Source organism: Phoxinus phoxinus, assembly GCF_949152265.1.
Source record: "Phoxinus phoxinus genome assembly, chromosome: 4".
Classification (NCBI taxonomy): domain Eukaryota; kingdom Metazoa; phylum Chordata; class Actinopteri; order Cypriniformes; family Leuciscidae; genus Phoxinus; species Phoxinus phoxinus.
In genome coordinates, this window is record NC_136879.1 from 41441904 (window position 1) to 41461903 (window position 20000).

Here is a 20000-nt window from a genome sequence, read left to right on the forward strand (position 1 = left end):
GAGACAGACAGCTAGTGATAGAGACAGACAGCTAGTGATGGAGACAGACAGCTAGTGATAGAGACAGACAGCTAGTGATGGAGACAGACAGCTAGTGATAGAGACAGACAGCTAGTGATGGAGACAGACAGCTACTGATAGAGACAGACAGCTAGTGAAAGAGACAGACATCAACTGAGAGAGAGACAGACAGCTACTGAGAGAGAGAGACAGACAGCTAGTGATAGAGACAGACAGCTAGTGATAGAGACAGACATCCACTGAGAGAGAGACAGACAGCTAGTGAGAGAGACAGACATCAACTGAGAGAGAGAGAGACAGACAGACAGACAGTTACTGAAAGAGACAGACAGAGTTACTGAGAGAGACAGACAGACAGTTACTGAGAGAGACAGACAGAGTTACTGAGAGAGACAGACAGACAGTTACTGAGAGAGACAGACAGACAGTTACTGAGAGAGACAGACAGACAGACAGTTACTGAGAGAGAGAGACAGACAGACAGAAGGGATTGTGGCTGGTTAATATTAATGAGCATTTATCCCAGTGCCATTCAAAGGGACCCACAGAGATGACCTTTTTACACACACACACACACACACACACACACACACACACACACACACACACACACACACACACACACACACACACACACACACACACACACACACACACACACACACACACACACACACACACACACACTCACACACACACACACACACTGCCTTTAAAACATTAGAGACTTTATTCAGACGGGCAGCAGAACCTCTCTCTGTTGTTGTGCTGGACTCAAAAACGTTCAGTAGTTTATAGTATGATCATCAAAAATCATAATATTAGCATTTATTTTTATCGGATTTTAAACCACATATAATTATGCTTTTAATTTGTGCTTAATTAGTATTATTTATTTAAATACTATTATACTACCGGTATTTATTATAACACTTTACAATAAGGTTTCATTTGTTAACATTAGTTGACATTAGCATGAACTAACAATAACTGATACTTCCACAGCATTTATTAATCTTAATCTTAATCTTAACATTTACTAATATATTATTACAATCAGTCAGTTAAAAAAATTATAATCTAAATCTAAATCCCTGTCCTAAATGAAAGAAAACAAGTTGATGGAAAAAAGATTGAATCCAATATGTGGTGTTAATATGACATAATGAGATATTTATAAGCTATTTTTATATTTATTTATTTTTTTACTGGGAACACCAGAGGAAAAATCCCCAAAAAGTACAATAAATATCAAAAATTAGTTGGGAAGTAGTTTTAGTTTAATGCAATAAAATTTTCTAGGGAAAGAAAATCCTCTCCGGGTCAAAATGACCCGAACACAATACAACTAATTATCATTTAATAATATTTGTAATTGACAGGTTTTGTTATGTACTATTGCTATTTTAATTTTTTAATTGTGTGTATATATAGCTTTTGATTTATTTTTATTTCAGATATTATTTTTAGTCATTTTAATGCTCCAATGTATTAATATGTATACATTTATTAATACATTTATGTATTAAAACAACACTGGTTTCAATCCATTTTTTAAACAGTTGAACCCTTATTTATAATGGTAAAAATATATATATATATATATTTATAATGTGGCTGGAAATCAGATTCTGTCATAAAACATTATAAAAGAACAAAATAAACTTTAAAAGTAATGAACAAGCATTTGATATCCTTCTGTAGTTTTAATCCAATAGATTTTGAGTTATATGAACTTGGCAGACAGACTTTGTTCATCAATCATGAACGATGATTGTCAGAGAATGATTAATTATCTTAATGGTGTATAACGCTTTTTCCACAAGATGTAAAGTAAGTCTCTGATGTCCCCAGAGTGTGTGTGTGTGTGTGTGTGTGTGTGTGTGTGTGTGTGTGTGTGTGTGTGTGTGTGTGTGTGTGTGTGTGTGTGTGTGTGTGTGTGTGTGTGTGTGTGTGTGTGTGTGTGTGTGTGTGTGTGTGTGTGTGTGTGTGTGTGTGTGTGTGTGTGTGTGTGTGTGTGTGTGTGTGTGTGTGTGTGTGTGTGTGTGTGTGTGTGTGTGTGTGTGTGTGTGTGTGTGTGAAGTTTCAGCTCAAAATACCCCACAGATATTTTTATATATCATGTTAAAATCGTCACTTTTTGAGGGGGAGCAAAAACACACCGTTTTGTGTCTGTCCCTTTAAATGCAAATGAGCTGCTGCTCCCGGCACAGGGGGCGGAGCTTCAACAGCTCGTGTCCTTTTACCTGACACACACACTCACACACACACACACACTGAACATTTCAAAAACGTTTAGTCTTTTATGTTCAAACCGGAGTCAGACAATGATGGAGAGACTCAAGAAGAAGTAAGATCGTTGATAATCTATAAATCGTGTTCCGGGGGCGGGGTTTATGTAAATGTTAGTGTTGGTGATGTCACTAACCCGGGAGGAATGTCGTGTAGTTCCCACCAGCCGTATGTTGTAGTCCTTAAAAAACTATTTCTGTAAAAGCAAATATCTCCCTTTGCTCTGAACGTTGTGCAGATAAAGTGCATGACACTTGCTTTGATGTCTTCTGTAATCAATGACGTTATAAAAACTGTTTGTGATCACAGTGTGTAGACTTATTAAACGTCGGTATAAATGCACGCAAAACCCCAGCGCGTGATTCGCTAATCCACACACACACACACGCGTTCTGATGAACAACGAGACCGTCGCTGCGAGCGGATAAATGACTCAGTAAAGAGATTCACTGAACCATCTCAAGACATCAAGATCCAACAACACATGGGTAAACATTTACACATCATGAACACACACACACACACACACACACACACACACACACACACACACAGGTCACAGACAGGTTGATGCATTACTCACTCAACTAGAGACCAAACACACGTCATTTAGTGCGAGACTGAAGCTCCGCTCCCGGCTGTGTGATTCAGCAGACGTGAGGTTTCACCCACACACACACACACACACACACACACACACACACACACACACACACGGCTGCGGGCAGATCGAGATCATGTGTGTATGTGCTGTGTTATTAGATGTTTGTGATGCCTCATCGAGATGATGATGATGATGATGATTTCCTGACAAAAGAGCCTCATAAGGTCTTGAAGTTTTATTTGAGTCGAAATTAGTTCTGCTGGCCGCAAGAGTGTGTGTGTGTGTGTGTGTGTTTGTGTGTTTGTTTCAAACCTACATTATAGGGACTGATGCAATATCCGAAATCTTTGGGGACATTTTTTGTTCGAGGAAAACAGCTTATAAATCATACAATGAAAAAATGCAGAAAGTTTTGTGTGATGGGTAGGTTTAGGGTGTGTGTGTGTGTGTGTGTGTGTGTGTGTGTGTGTGTGTGTGTGTGTGTGTGTGTGTGTGTGTGTGTGTGTGTGTGTGTGTGTGTGAGTGTGTGTGTGTGTGATGGGTATGTTTACAGGTCGGGTTAGTGTGTGTGTGTGTGTGTGTGTGTGATGGGTATGTTTACGGGTCGGGTCGGGTTAGTGTGTGTGTGTGTGTGTGTGTGTGTGTGTGTGTGTGTGTGTGTGAGTGTGTGCGCGTACGTGTGTGTGTGTGTGATGGGTATGTTTACGGGTCGGGTTAGTGTGTGTGTGTGAGAGTGTGTGCGCGTACGTGTGTGTGATGGGTATGTTTACGGGTCGGGTTAGTGTGTGTGTGTGTGTGTGTGTGTGTACGTGCGCACGTGTGTGTGTGTGTGTGTGTGATGGGTATGTTTACAGGTCGGGTTAGTGTGTGTGTGTGTGTGTGTGTGTGAGTGTGTGCATGTGAGAGTGTGTGCATGTGAGAGTGTGTGCGTGTGTCCGTGTGATGGGTATGTTTACGTGTGTGTGTGTGTGTGTGTGTGTGTGTGTGTGTGTGTGTGTGTGTGTGTGTGTGTGTGTGTGTGTGTGTGTGTGTGTGTGTGTGTGTGTGTGTGTACAGTATAAATTCATTATTTCTATGGAGAGAGTTCCCATAAAACATGAAAACACAACATCTACAGCTGAAGCACCACTAGATAAATAGATGGATGGATGGATGGATAGCAGATCTATCTATCTCTCGTTCTATCTTTCTCATTCTATCGTTCGTTCTGTCCATTTACTACATTCGTCATCCAAAAAAATTTTTCTCTCATCCATCAGTCTGTTGCTGCTGTTTTTCTTTATCTTTTAGTCTCCTCACTTTCTCTCTCTCTCTCTCTCTCTCTCTCTCTCTCTCTCTCTCTCTCTCTCTCTCTCTCTCTCTCTCTCTCTCTCTCTCTCTCAGTGTGTTTGCTCTAAACATTTACTGCTGCACAAAGGTCACGACACACCCATCCATTTATCTCTCTCTCCCGTTTCTCTTTTATCTCCTCCCTCCGTTTCTCCGTCTGTGCCCTGCATTCGACAACATATCATTCCCGTAATTTCTTGGTTCCTCCCCTTTCATTAAATAAATCCCTCCATCTCCTGATTCCATTCATCACGCGTTCTCTCTCTCTCTCTCTCTCTCTCTCTCTCTCTCTCTCTCTCTCTCTCTCTCTCTCTCTCTCTCTCTCTCTCTCTCTCTCTCTCATTCAGAGATTGATTCTGCTCGCTGCTTTTAAGTGCTCAGATAAAGGTGTGTTAGGATAAAAGAGAAAACCCTTTCCACTCCTTATTCTCTCCTGCAGCCCGAGGAGACGAGCGGGAAACGATTAACTTCACCTCTCTACCTCTTTCTCTCCATCTATCTCACACACACACACACACACACACACACACCTCATCCCCGAACCTGTCAGTATTCCACAGCTGATGAGGGCTAAAAGAGCTGGAAGGCAGCCAGGGCAGAGATAACACACACACACACACACACACACACACATTCTGCAGACTCAGGCTGGGCGTCCAGTGAGCGAGAGTGCACGAGGTTTCTTCCCGGCGGGACAGAGGTTAAACTGGGATTGACTCGACTCTGCTGGTCCCTGCTCTGAAAACACACACAGCGCTTCTTTAGTCGTTCCTTAAAGGGGTGGTTGATTATGATTGGACTTTTCTAACTGTAGTTAGTGTGTAATGTTGCTGTTTGATCATAAACAACATCTGCAAAGTTACAACGCTCAAAGTTCAGAGCAAAGGGAGATATTTGCTTTTACAGAAATCGCTTTTTAAGGACTACAACAAACGGCTGATAGAGGAACTACACGACATTCCTCCCGGGTTAGTGACATCATCAGCCCTAGAATTTACATAAACCCCGCCCCCTGAACACGATTTATAGATTATCATGATATATGCTAATCAGTGACTAGAAGATAACTACACATAATCTGCATAAATTCATCAACTAACCGTTCAGAAATGTCCTGTTCTTCTACATGTTGTCACTTCTTCTTGAGTCTCTCCATCATTGTCTGACTCCGGTTTGAACATAAAAGACTAAAAGTTTTTGAAATGCTCAGTGTGTGTGTGTGTGTGTGTGTGTGTGTGTGTGTATGTGTGTGTGTGTGTGTGTGTGTGTGTGTGAGAGGTAAAAGAACACAAGCTGTTGAAGCTCCGCCCCCTGTGCCGGGAGCAGCAGCTCATTTGCATTTAAAGGGACAGACACAAAAACGGTGCGTATTTGATGGTGTCGAGTTACATTCAAGCTATTTTAAGGCTTGAAGAATGTTTTTTCAAGGAAAAAAACGTTTAAATATGTATATTGGTTGGAACAAAAAGTTTTAAGGGATAAAATGATTGACTACAGGGGACTTGACTTTAAACTAAAAGAAAATGTGAAATATTGCCTTGTCAAATAACTGAAATAAGTTTAGATTGAAGCGCTAAAATTACTATTTTAAGTAAAAAAATAAATTAACTGGAAATAAGTAAAAACTCAAAAAAATAAACCTAAACAGTAATATTTAAACATAAAAATGACGAAAGCATTTAACCGAATTATAATAAAATTGAACAAAAATAAAACATTAAAATAAAAGCTATTTATTATATTAATAAATACTACTAAAATAAAACTGCCGTAAGATGATGAGTGTTTAATGTTTCTCTGATATTACTTCTTTTGGATCTGTTTACAATATCTGAACAATATTTACAAAAGCCAGTAATCAAGAAAGCAGATTTAAAATAAGCCCAATTCAAACTCACACAATCATCACATAAAAGTCAGGCTTACATAAAAACAATAAATACATGAATTAATGGTGGTGATTGAGGAGATTCCCCCTTCTATGTAAAGCGCTTTGAGGTCTCAGAAAAAGCGTTATATAAATGTAACAAATTAATTATTATAATGGCCAATTAGATGCTCGTCGACTCCTGAGGCGCGCGTGCCGGCTGTCCTATCAGCATTGATCATTACTGCACTAAAACCAGTCCATGACACCACTGTGTGTGTGTGTGTGTGTGTGTGTGTGTGTGTGTGTGTGTGTGTGTGTGTGTGTGTGTGTGTGTGTGTGTGTGTGTGTGTGTGTGTGTGTGTGTGTGTGTGTGTGTGTGTGTGTGTGTGTGTGTGTGTGTGTGTGTGTTATGGGACAGTCTGAGACACGTTTGCATGGTCACCTGGATTGGAAAAGGTTTTAAGATCTCGATGGCCTCTTGAGCGCCGAGGTTTCTACAGTACTCAGAAATGCACGTTAAGTGTGTAAACAGGCTTGTAATGCTCGCCTGTGTTCGCACAGAGAACACTTCTGCTCTACAACTGCTCTCTTTTTGTTTCTGACTTGAATTGCAGGAAACTGAAAAGAAATCGAGCAACAACCACTCAAACACACGCGCACCGAAGCCGAGAGCTGGACAAGAGCTGTTGAGGTACAGTCACACCAGCAGTTATTCACACACCTTCAACATCTCTCACGTTATCACAGTTTAGAGTTTAGAAAATGGTATTATTTGGCTTTTCATAAAGCATTGATTCAATTTTAGACCATTTAGGTGTTTATTTTATTGCATTTTATCTAGTTACCTCTGTTTATTTCAATTATAATACAGTCAAACCCAAATTTATTCAGACACATTCAACATTTCTCACTTAATCAGTTTATTCGCTATAGTTTAGAAAATGGTAATAAAATTTGACAACTGATAATATTAAATATCAGTGGATATTTCACAGGTTTTGTCTGCTTCTGTCAGACTGTCTCACACATGAATTATGTTGAATATCTGTCAGCTGATAAATTGAACTACACAATTAGATTATACCAGTTTAGCTCAGCCAGTGACCAAGCAAATGCTTCATTGTGTTCAGTGTGTGTGTAAAGAGCATTAGCAATTACAGACAAAACACTGAAGAAAACACGATCAGCTCAAAGTGTCGGAGTAATATTGGGTCCTAAATTTGTATAAATGTCACTGTATGAAGAATATTTGTGTATAATATGTCACAGTTTACTTTATTTTGCTCTCCTCACTTACATACATGAACTATAGTGTCCTGCACACACTAGTAAAAAATATCAAAAATGATATCTGGTGTCTGAATAATTTTTGGTTTGACTGTGTATTGCACTGAATGAATGAAAGAGTTGCATTGTGTCATTACCGCAGCGTTAAAGGATTAGTTCACTTTCAAAACAAAAGTTGCTGATAATTTACTCACCCCGATGTCATCCAAGATGTCCATGTCCTTCTTTCTTCAGTCGAAAATAAATGTAGGTTTTTGAGGAAAACATTCCAGGATTTTTCTACACAGATGGACTTCAATGGCCACCGTCTATCCCAATGTTCAGAAGAAGCTTCAAATGTCCGTCTCAATGCAGCTTCAGTCTCGACACGATCCCAGTCGAGAGATAAGAGTCTAATCCAGCGAAACCATCAGTCATTTCAAAAAAAAAAAAAAATTAATATATTTTTTAACCACATTCGTCTTGTGCTGGTCTGCGACACGCCACGCATTACGTCATCACGTTGGAAAGGTCACGAAAAAAAAAAAATGTCGGACGATTTTGAAGTTGGAGGAGAAAGTGAGATGGAGTTTTTCGCCCTTCCCTACTTTTTTGAACCGGAGTACACAGACAAATAACATAGATGACGTGACCTGTGACCTTTCCAACGTGATGACGTAATGCGCGGCGCATCGCAGACCAGCACAAGACGAACAATTGTGGTTAAAAAGTATATACTTTTTTTTTTTTTTTTTTTTTATGACCGATCGTTTCGCTAGATAATACCCTTATATCTCGACTGGATTGTGTAGATTGCTCCTGGAGGGTTGCTGTCCTGCAGAGTTAGGCTCTAACCCCAGTTAAACACACCTGAACCAGCTGATCAAGGTCTCACTAGGCATACTAGAAGCTTTCAGGCAGGTGTGTTGGACCTGGTTGGAGCTAAACTCTGCGGGACAGCGGCCCTCCAGGACCGAGTTTGGTGACCCCTGGTGTCGAGACTGAAGCTGCATTGAGACGGACATTTGAAGCTTCTTCTGAACATTGGGATAGACGGTTGCCATTGAAGTCCATCTGTGTAGAAAAATCCTGGAATGTTTTCCTCAAAAACCTACATTTCTTTTCGACTGAAGAAAGAATGACATGGACATCATGGATGACATCGGGGTGAGTAAATTATCAGCAACATTTTTTTTAAAGTGAACTAATCCTTTAAACAGAATAGCACAGAATAGCAAAACGAATGACTGTTTTCAAACAGGTTGCTTCCTCATCTGCCATTGGTCAGTCAACAGATAGTCCCGCCCTCAAACTCACATCACTGGTTGAGTCAGAGGTTGACATGCCACTCAAACAAATGCATCAGTGTTTCACTCTTCAGGAAATCACACTACCGACGACTGGCTAGAAACGGCAGCGACTCAATACAAACTCCACTCGTTTTCTCGGACTTTGTGACGCAACGTGTGACATCTTTCACTCACAGGCATTGGTGACAGCAAAGCTGTTGGCCGTCTCGATGTTGTCCACATGTGGAACCAGGTTGAACGGGGCTTCGGTGGCGTTCGGACTCGTGTTGTGGAGAAATATGGCCAAGCGGAAAGCTGTGTATTCTTGATCCGTGTTTCTTATAAACAACCCACCTGGAAAGAGTGAGAAAAAGAAAGAATGAGTCTCTGCAAAATGGGAAAACATAAACATAAAATCGAAATTTCTGTATTAATATCTGCTCTTCTTTCGCTATAGAGTGCAAAAGTGGCTCCAGAATCATTTTTTCCATTAATTTCCCCCAAATAATCTTCATTAAAGAGTTTCATTAAAATCCATAAATCAAGCCAGTCAGCCACAAGGTGAATCACAACATTACAAACTTTGATTTGAAGCAAAAAAGTATTTGAAAACTGGACAAATAGACAGAGATACAAGACTGTGAACTTAACGGCTTTAGTGAGGTAAAGAACTACAATCCCACGATGCATTGCGAACAGCATTATCGAGTTAAAAATTATAGAAAAATATAAAACTAAGCACTTAAAATGTTTATTATATGTAAAAAAAATGCAAAATATGCATATACAAACATTTCAGTATTTGAGAGCGATTAGATTGTCATTCGCAGTGCTTCGTGGGAGTGGGCGGAGCTTGTTTCAACTCTCTGATTGGTGGAATCTTCTGTGCAGCATCATGGGTAATGTAGTTTTTCCACCACGAATCCTGTGGTTAAACATGATCATTTTAAAACTAAGCTGAAATAATGTGGGCTGACGGCTTCGACAGAAGCAAATACCACCGATTGATAACATCGTAGCTCACAGTAGAGCTGACTTTAAAGATTGATAAGTTATCATTAAAAGTCTATTTCCCTATGGAGAGTTTTTACTTCCAGAACCCGACTGTTGTTCTCTATGAATCATCATCTCGGCTCTTAAATCTCTTCTAGATAATCTGTTACACTCGGATGTTTGTCACAATACGGAAGAAAATATATATTGCCGCATCCATGTCATCACCACTTTATTATTCTTAAACTAAACCTAAAAAAAAAACATTTTTGTTAATTGAAATAAAGCTAAACTAAATGTTGCCTTGACAACTAACTGAAACAAGTTTAGGTTGAAGCACTAAAATGACTCATTGTAAATGCAATACTTCTTAAAACAATAGAAGTGAGAGGGAGAAAGAATAAGGGACTGCAAAAATGAAATAAGAGAAAGAGGTGCGCATGTATCTTGAAGGAATACTTCCTAAAAATGGAAAATTCTGTCATGGTTTTCCTGTATGACTTTGTTTTTCTTTCACTATAAATCTATAAAACCTCTAAAATCTCATTGCGTTTACATTCAGATCTGACACATGGACTCGAAACACCACTGGCTCTCACGTGTCTTTACCTGTCAACCACCAATGACGTCAAATCTTGATTCACACTGGAATGAACACAAATGTGAATGAGATTTAACACACCAGCCAAATTAGTGAATCTGACCTTTTTTGAAACAAGGACAGATTTGACTGTGAGTGTTAAAAGGATGAGACAACACAGCAAAGGTACGTTCAGTAAAAATGGTGTATTTACAATATTCACGATGAAAAAGTATTGCATGGATTGCTGTTTTTACGTCTGTATTCACTTTAAAGGTACAATATGTAAGAATTTGGTAATAAAATATCCAAAAATCACTTGCAGAGTGTGATATATTTTCCTGCAGTTGTGTATTTACAACATCCAAAAAGTCTCCAAAGATTTTTTATTTCAGAGAAATTCTAATTTTAAATAATTGGCCGGCCCGTAAAAAAATGTCGCCTGTATATGACACAATATCCGCGCTATCCTCGGTTTCCGCTCGTACTACCATAGCATGACGTAACCATGGCGACAGATGCGTAACGTTTAGCGGCACGCTGTTCTTATTTCGTTCAAACATTATGGACCATGGCAAGCAGACTTTGGGACAAAAGGAGAACTAAAATGAGGATCATTATCAGCGTGGCGTTCTCGAGACGCCGAGAGCTAGCGTCCGCGACTAACTTGGACTTGACAGAGACGCCGCTCGTACATGTACTTTATTACGCAGGTGAGCAAATGTACATAAAACTAATCAATGTATAGCTCAACATGATGAAGTGTTAGAATATGATCTGTATGTTATTCGAATGTTGATCTAGTTTACTGCTAATCTCATATAGCAAACGAACTAACACATAGAATAGCATTATAACTTTAACACACTCAAATGCAGTTTAGTGTGATAGTGTAGAGCGAGTGAACAGCGCTGCGTTACCTCACAAGCTTCATTCGTCTAACAAACTGACCTGTGTGAGTATTAATACAGCACTTGCGGGTAAGTTAGTTCGGTAGAATGAAATGTCCTTATTCCTTTATATCCGCGAGACTCGCGTGTGATATCTGTCTCTCATTAGCGATCGCGCCCTGCTTCATTCAACACTGTAATGTTAAAAAACATCAATGTTTTCACTCAGCGATTAACATTATTAGATCCATCAGCTTGACAGCAAGTCCCATCATTCAGCTCGTCACTGCGTCATCAACCTACGCCTGTGTTATTGTAAGAGGTTAGCGACCCCTAGCGGCTAATTTTTTTTACATATTGTAGCTTTAATTGTGTCTAATTGTGTTCATGTATTCGCCGATACGGACGTCACGGTTTGGATCACACACTCCAGTCCAGAAGGGGGCGCGCACGGTAATGCAACGCTGTTTGCTAACCGCCACCACAGGAAAAAGAGCAGAAGAAGAAGAGACGATCTACGCACCAACCCAAAGCAAGAGTTCAGAAGCACGCAAGCGCTTGATAGTAAAGCCAATACGCCGAGTTTAGACTCATTTTTGTGACGCGCTCCACAAACTTCACGGAAAGGAAACAAAAATCCGACATCCTGTTTGTTTTCTTTTATTTTGCAAAAGCACAATGTTGTGTAAGTGTACACAGATAAAAACAGACCCTTTACAGTTTCGATTGACGTCTTGCATGATGCAATGTACCGAACCGTGACTTCTGTGTACAGTTACACCCCTACACAACTGAGCAGTGTGAACACTCTGCGAAACATCTCGTTTTGTGCTCCACAGATTCAAGAAAGCCATTCATGAAGGTGAGTTAAATGTTCATTTCTGGGTGAACAATCCCTTTAATCTTGGAAATGAAGAGTGCTGAAGCCGGCGTGTGTGGTCGTGTCTCCAGAACAGGCACGTCTACACTTGGCACGGCCGGTTTCATCACATCCTCTCTAATTATTCTCTCTTTCCGATAGACATTTTGGCTCAACTGCCGCTTGAGAGTCCACAACGTGCTTTTATGTGTGAGGAACAACACAAGCTTTGTGCATTTGCATTGCAGCGGTATGTAAATGTCATTAGGCATTGCGTGCAACTCTGAGAGTGTGTGTGTGTGTGTGTGTGTATGTGTGTGTGTCCGTATTTAGCGTATTAACTTTATCGGCAGTGCTGTCAAAGCCGCGCAAGTCAGCGGCTGCATCTCATTATGGCGTGAGACTCTCCATCTCAATGAGCAATGCAGTGACTGAACACACACACACAAGACTGTGTGTGTGTGTGTGTGTGTTTGTGTGTGTGTGTGTGTGTGTGTGTGTGTGTGTGTGTGTGTGTGTGTGTGTGTGTGTGTGTGTGTGTGTGTGTGTGTGTGTGTGTGTGTGTGTGTGTGTGGTAGCTGGGCATGCATAGTGGTTTGTTGATATTAATCAGATGTAGAGCTGCAAATCTGTAAAGTTTGATTGGGAAGAAGAGGTCATCCAGAATACTGCAGTGATGCCCTGAACTGAAGAGGAGAAGCGCACTCAACATGCTCTTAGACCACAGTCTTCATCATCATGACCACACACACACACACACACCAGCACAACTCATGCATGCTATACACCCTTAACAAACATTACATATAACAATTATACAATCATTCAGTATCACATTTTAAGAAAAATAGCACCAGGTTAGGGCACTTTGTAGGGCCGTATCCACCAAAGGCATTGAGTGATGTGTCCATCCCCAAATATTAATCTAATAGGAGATTTTCACTGACCAAACTTTTACATTTGGTTCCCCGAAGTCCTTAGCTCATGCATCATTGGTTCTTAGGCTGGTAACGGACAGCAGAGCCCAATCTGGGGCTGAAAAGCAGCTTTTAGGGTCTAATAAGGTGAACAGAGCCAGAACACAAAGAGCCATTCCAGCATACTGGCTTCTTTAGGTTGGTATGGTTTTAAACAGCCTTTGACATCGCTATTTTTAGACTCACATCTCTGTGTGTGTGTGTATAGTGCAGTGTATGGGCTTCTTGTATATTATCGTGCACTACTACATTGTATCTGTTGCACTGCGATATTCCTCGTGGGATTATTAAAGTGTGTGTCGTGTTAGAAGTGTAACTCACCGATTTGGACACTGCTGGGAAAAGCCCCTTCACTGAGTCCCCACAGCAGCGGGATCAACACCAGGATCCGCATTCTGTCCGAATCAGAACAACCCGTCCGGACACATGGATGGGTGGATGGATGGAGACGAGATTGCGTGACCGGACGGAAATGAAAAGAAATAAATGGATAATCTCGCAAAAAGCGACTTTCAGCAATCCATCCTACTGGCAATCCGTGTGTTCCCCGCAGTATCCACTGGAGAGAGAAGAAGAATCTGTCCGGATGAACGCGCGAGAGAGAGAGAAAGAGAGAGAGAGAAGGCGCGCGAGAGAGAGAGAGAGAGAGAGAGAGATGCGCGCGCTCACTCTGCGCTCTTTGCCTCTGAGGTCTTCGCTTTTTCGCTGTGTTTGCCAAGGCAAGTACCATGCACTATTACTGACACGTCTATATCTTTAAACAAACCCTTTATACCAAGTAAACTTGGTACTTGGCGTGTAACTCATTCCTCAAATCATCAGACTTTACTAAGGGGATCAGACGCAAACATTTCCATGTGCTGGACGGGGGGAAAAATCCAAAAGACTCACATATATCTACAGACTAAGACAACACAGAGACGCGAGACTTTTGACTGGAAGCAAACATCATAGCAACGCCCTAGCGACCGCGTTCTGTTCCGTTCCAGTGCGTCTGCTTTTGAACGCAAGAACGCGTCCTGTTTGAACGCCCCTAGGGCTCGCGTGCGTTCTTTGCGGACACAGAAACATGGTCTTCAGGGGTTAGTGCTCACTACTTCTCTCTCCTTCTGTTCTTTCTTTTGCGTGCAACACATATGAGCTAGCCCATGTAGTGGAATAAAGCGTTGTGTAACAGTAGAACAGACATGTGTGTGTGTGTACAGTACACTAAAAGCATATCTCATGCACACAGCCTACTATATGCATATAGTGTGTGTATAGGGCAAGATGGGGTTAGAACAAAATGTACAATTATTCAAATAAGCCCCCTCCCATTAATCTGTCATTAATTTTTTTTTTTAACTATATCAACTAAAATTGAATTTTGACAATTTAGTTGAATAACTGATGACAGACAAAGCAGAATCCCAGTAAAAGACTAATTTTGAAAGGTAAAATGATTCTGTGACTTACAGTTTATAGGCATATATATATATATATTTAAATGCCCATATTTTAATTGAAGATATACACAATGAACGCAAACTGAATGATTTCACTCAACTATAGGTTTTAATGAAAGTGAAGATGTCTGAAATGTACATCCAATTCGTTGAAATACCGAATAACAACCCCATTAATTACACTAATTATTGAATTTAAAAATAACAGCATACCAGTCTGTGCCAATTCTGGGTGGCTCATCTTACCCCATGGGGTCTAATTTGACCTTTTTACTTCAAAATAAAAGCTATAACTTCTACTCCACAAATCTAAAAACATTGGTGTGTCCCTCATTAACAAATAGACACACAAAAAACTATGATATTCAGCATAATACAATGTTATAGATCACTATTTTCCAGAGGAACAAAATGAGATCAAATAACCTGAAAACTGACTAAATCGCACAAATGTTATTTATATGAAATGACTCAATTGGTGCTGATTTTGTGTATGCATATAATATATGCATATATTATAATACAGGATGTTTTACAGTGTATTATGGAACAGGATTGCACATTTTACAATACACACACATACGACCACAGTATGCAATACAGTGTGTGCTGTGTAAACACATCACTGTATAATATAAGTAGTGTAAAGTACAGTATAAAACGGCATTTGTTCTCGGATGTTATGGTGCCGGTATAAAGAAGTCTCTCTCCTCTCATCTTATGACCTTATGACATAAAACTGCTCGAATATTTCCATGCACAGTCCATAAATCCGTCAGCTCTTTTCATCTGGATTAGTTTCTCCTCAGCGTTCACCTCTCGAAAAAGGTTTCCGTCCCCTCTCATATTTATATATATTCTCCGGTTAATATATACGAGTTGCTGTTCCGCTGCTTTATGAGCTTTGGCTCGTGGTCTCCGCGTGCACGCGCATAGCTGTGTCTTATTGCCCATTCATAATCGTTACGGCCTCCGGTGGCGCTGACAGACGGGCTGTGGAGCTCCTCGGTCTCTGCACAGACTGAACCGAGAGAGGCTTGTGTAGTGAAGGGGTGTGCGATGGCTGGAATATGGCGTGTGAAGGCTTTAATCTCTAAAAGCGATCAGGAAAGCTTTCCAAGTGTGTTTTCGGAGTGTGTTGCTGTCCGTGGTGCTGAATGCTGGACACACACCTGCTTTTCACACTGGGAGAAGAAATATAATGCAAAACTGTACATATGCAATGATGTTATTCCAAATTAACTAAATATTCTGGTCAACTACTTGCCAGGGGGTTCATTTTGAAGCCTCAATTGTGTCGATTAACTTTTAAAAATGTTTTTGAAAAAAGTCACTTAAATGTTCACCACGCGGCAGCATTTGTTTAATCAAAATGTTTCATTAAAATGTAGTACAAATTCTAAAATATTATTATAATTTAAAATAACTGTTTTCTATGTGAATATATAGTAAAGTGTAATTTATTCCTGTGATCAAAGCTGAATGTTCAGCATCATTACTCCAGTCTTCAGTGTCACATGATCCTTCAGAAATCAGTGTAATATGATGATCTGATGCTCAAGACACATTTATGATTTTATTATCAATGTTTAAAAAAAACTGTTGTGCTGCTTCAGATTTCTGTGTATTTTCATGATTCTTTGATAAATAGAAAGTTCATTAAATACTTTTTAGTAATTTTTTGTAATAATTTATAGAAAACAGGGTTTTTTCCATTGTTGTACAAAAGCCAAAACTAATTCTAAATATACAATAATAAATTCTTCTAGTTACAATTAAACATTTACTTTGTTGACAACATATACATTTTCTATGGACTATTAAACCTGTACTTTCAATAAAAATAAAAAAACTTACAATAAAAATCATAAAACAGAGAATATTGCCCTAACGTGAATATTACCTTTCATGCAGTTTCATAGATCAAAGTGCAGATAAATGTAGTTTTGTCTCCTTAAAAAAGTGATTCTGAACTGCTTAAAACGAGTCGTCAGTAATTCAGTCTCACTTCCTGTTGAAAATACGTAGGTTTGTAACTAATTAGCATAAAGCCAGCCTGTGGTCTTGATTGGCTGAACAGCGTCTCTTAGCTCCGCCCTCAAACACTGCAGTGTATCTGAGACTGGGAGAGTTTGGTTCGTGTTGTTCGTGTCGAGAAGACTCAAAGCAAATCCACTCTGATGAGATCGATACGGTAAAACCCACGCCATCGCCACTGTTCGAATCACTGTGTGTCAAGAGCTGAGATTCACATATGATAATGAGCGTTTAGTTTCCGACCAATCACAGCAGACTGGGCTGTCTGACCAATCAGAGCAGAGCAGCTCTCAGAGGGGCGGGGTTTAGAGAGACTGAATCTTCAAACGAAGCGTTTTTCTTTATGAGTAAATTAAGTTTTTTGACCTTAGATGCATGAAACCCAATTGCCCGATGGCTAAGCCACGCCCCCTCCACTCACTCGGACACACAGTCCACATTCGGCTACAGGCGCTATGGCAGCGGTCACATATCGAAGACATTTCACAGGCAATTGATGATTTTTGGAGACAGAAAGATTATATATCATCTCGAAGTCACCAAAAGGGCCGTAACTACGCATTGGAGGGTTATATTAATAATTGTATTGAGAAGGTCGATGAAAAGCTTCAGCTCCAGGCAAAAATGTACAGGTCAGTGTAAACGTGATAAACCGCAAAAAAAAACAAAAAAGGTCTTGGTAGAAAGTTGTCTATGTTGTGCTTCAATATGTAATTAATGGTTCATGATCAAATTAAATATGTACAGGTCTAAGTTGCACACGTTTCCAGGACAGGCGTTTTTACCATCTTTACCGAGAGTAGCGTAACGTTACCTCTCCGCTAGTGCGGTGCTACAGTATTTACATGAATCATTCAGCACAACACTGCTCACATTAGTTATCTCGGTTATTTACAGATACGTTAATGAAGCGAAGTGACATGCTGTACAACGCAGCTAGAAGCTAACGTTAGCGTTTTCTAATGTTAGGCTAACGTTACGTTAGCGATGTTAAAGATAACGTTCAAATACGTTGTTGACTTTCCTCAGAACAGATTTAGACATCCTTGTTTAATGTATCCAGGTTTAGTTGGTGTTGTGGTCTCCCGCATAACTTAACCCAGAGCCGACACTGATCTCGGCTGAGATGTGGCTTGGGAAAGGGTCGTCCAGCCTCTCGGGATACTAGTGTCGGAGTTGATGAACCCCATGCTCACCGTTTGACTGTTTTAAACTTAAAATGACAAGAAAAAACACATAAAAAAGAATGAAAACTGACTAACTGCAATGCATTTCAATGGACGTGGAAGCAGAGAATGTCCGAGTGTATTGGGTTAGCTATGCGCACTGTGATTGGCTCATCGCGTTTGGGGGCGTGGCTTAGCCATAGGTCAATTGTAGGAGAGTCCAAAAGAAAATGAGGAACCTTTAAAGTAGCATAATAAAAGCACTTTACAGTTTACACAAAGGTGAATTGTCGTGATAGGGCCGCTTGAGGTATTGTAGTGAGTCTCTTTGAGCTCTTGTGCGCTCGTGTTGTTGGGAGGAATTACTTTGATGACTCTCTCGGAGACGTGTAATGACTCTCTCTCTCTCCCAATAATGGCCCTCCTGAGGTGTTATTAAAGAATTGTATATGGATCTGATTTTAGGGGCATTTCTTCTCACCATGCAGACGACTGTTGAGCGTGTATTTCATAGAGGGCGTGAGAGAATTGATGTGTGTGAAATCTCTCTCGCTCTGTATCGGTGTGTTTCTCCACCCCGCCTCACCTCCTCCTTTAATGCTTGAAAATCAAGCGCTTCCAGAGAACGCTTACAAAGGATGAGCCGATCAATGGAGTCTGGAGGCACGGATTGGATCCCAGTGCCAGAGAAAAACAGATTCAATTTATTGATTAGATCAAAAGTAACAAGAGCAATTGGTTCGGTTTCAACTTCATGAGAAACTCGACACAAAATAGCTTTTCGCTTGCTTTCCCAGGGGGAAATTATTTTGCTCAGAGTTTGCAGTTTTGTAGCTCAGGAGGTTCTCGGTTATGTTTCGTTAGGTATAAACTCATAGTCTTAGATGTTTCTCCGAAAACTACCTCGGTGACAGAATATTTGTCATATAGGCGTATCAACCGTATAGCTACTCTTTAATGTTGTGCAGAAGGCTTGACCAATCAGATGAAGGGGTTTTGTTCCAGTGTGAATGAAATATTTAATTAAGCCCTAAAAATTATTTGTAAACCACACACAAAAAAAGGAGGAATCGAGACATAATCTCATTAAACAAAGATGTGCAGTGAAATTAAATCAATTAAATGAGTTCATTTCACTCAAATATTGATGAAAGGTCATTGTGCTTGATAGAAAAAAGTTACTTGAACTCATTAAACTGAATGAGTTCTAGTTCCCAGCATGCTTTCTGTCAGACTGTTAAAGGAGAATGTTAAAGGGGCAGTAAGCGATTTCTGAGAAACACTGTTTAAAGTGGATTGGACCAAGCAGAGCAACACACTTGTAGCCAATCAGCAGCAGGGGGTGTGTCCACTCATGATGGGGGAGGAGAGAGAGTGAGCCAAACAGCAGTAGGGGCGTGTCCACTCATGATGGATGAGGAGAGAGAGAGTGAGCCAATCAGCAGTAGGGGCGTGTCCACTCATGATGGGGGAGGAGAGAGAGAGTGAGCCAAACAGCAGTAGGGGGCATGTCCACTCATGATTGGGGAGGAGAGATTGAGCCAATCAACAGTAGGGGGGCGTGTCCACTCATGATGGGGAGGAGAGAGAGTGAGCCAATCAGCAGTAGGGGCGTGTCCACTCATGATGGGGGAGGAGAGAGAGAGTGAGCCAAACAGCAGTAGGGGCGTGTCCACTCATGATGGGGGAGGAGAGATAGTGAGCCAATCAACAGTAGGGGGCATGTCCACTCATGATTGGGGAGGAGAGATTGAGCCAATCAACAGTAGGGGGGCGTGTCCACTCATGATGGGGAGGAGAGAGTGAGCCAATCAACAGTAGGGGGCGTGTCCACTCATGATGGGGAGGAGAGAGTGAGCCAATCAACAGTAGGGGGTGTGTCCACTCATGATTGGGGAGGAGAGATTGAGCCAATCAGCAGTAAGGGGGGTGTCCACTCATAATGGGGGAGGAGAGAGATTGAGCCAATCAACAGTAGGGGGCGTGTCCACTAATTATGTGGAGATTATGGGAGATTTGAAGAAAGACTGTAGAAAGCGAGAGACCTGAGAGACATTACAAAAGAGAAATATCACTGTAAAATGAAGGGTTATGATCAGGTAAGAGCTTTAGGACCTGCGTTCATATTAGAAAAGCTTCCCAGCTCTAGAGAGGCCAAAGGCCTGAAAACACACTTATTATAAGCACTGCAGTTTTGCCATCTGCCACTTTAAATGCTCACGCTATTTAAACCATAATGGATTCTGATTGGCTGTCAATGTTTTTATCTTTCATCAGCTGGAAAACAAATCATTCTGAATGTGATTCCATCCATATAATGTCTTTTACTGTTATCGTTATAGTTGTGTTGTGGACTCTGTTATTCTTTTATATTTAGAAAGA

General features: G+C 40.5%; 1 protein-coding gene and 1 long non-coding RNA gene across 6 annotated transcripts in view; one reads left to right on the forward strand and one right to left on the reverse strand.

Annotated features, from left to right (window-relative positions):
• The window catches only part of LOC306997127, a 47974-nt gene extending 39112 nt beyond the window's left edge, over positions 1-8862 (forward strand). Inside the window, exons 6-7 of the long non-coding RNA XR_013797268.1 lie at positions 6731-6807; positions 8644-8862. This is a non-coding gene — a long non-coding RNA (uncharacterized lncRNA). The remainder of the gene's footprint in view (positions 1-6730; positions 6808-8643) is intronic.
• Positions 1-13535, reverse strand: part of gria4a (glutamate receptor, ionotropic, AMPA 4a) — a 122536-nt gene extending 109001 nt beyond the window's left edge. For 3 of the 5 annotated variants that reach the window (XR_013797258.1, XM_079610152.1, XM_079610150.1), the window contains exons 1-2: positions 13292-13522; positions 8867-9025 (exon numbers count right to left, since the gene is read on the reverse strand). Coding sequence is in view for 4 of the 5 variants with exons in the window: in XM_079610152.1 (XP_079466278.1) it covers positions 8867-9025; positions 13292-13364 (232 nt within the window). In the remaining variant the exon portion in view is untranslated. Of the gene's footprint in view, positions 1-8866; positions 9026-13291 lie in introns of all 5 variants that reach the window. The other 2 variants (XM_079610151.1, XM_079610149.1) reach the window with 2 other exon arrangements.
• Between the last annotated feature and the right edge of the window lie 6465 nt (positions 13536-20000).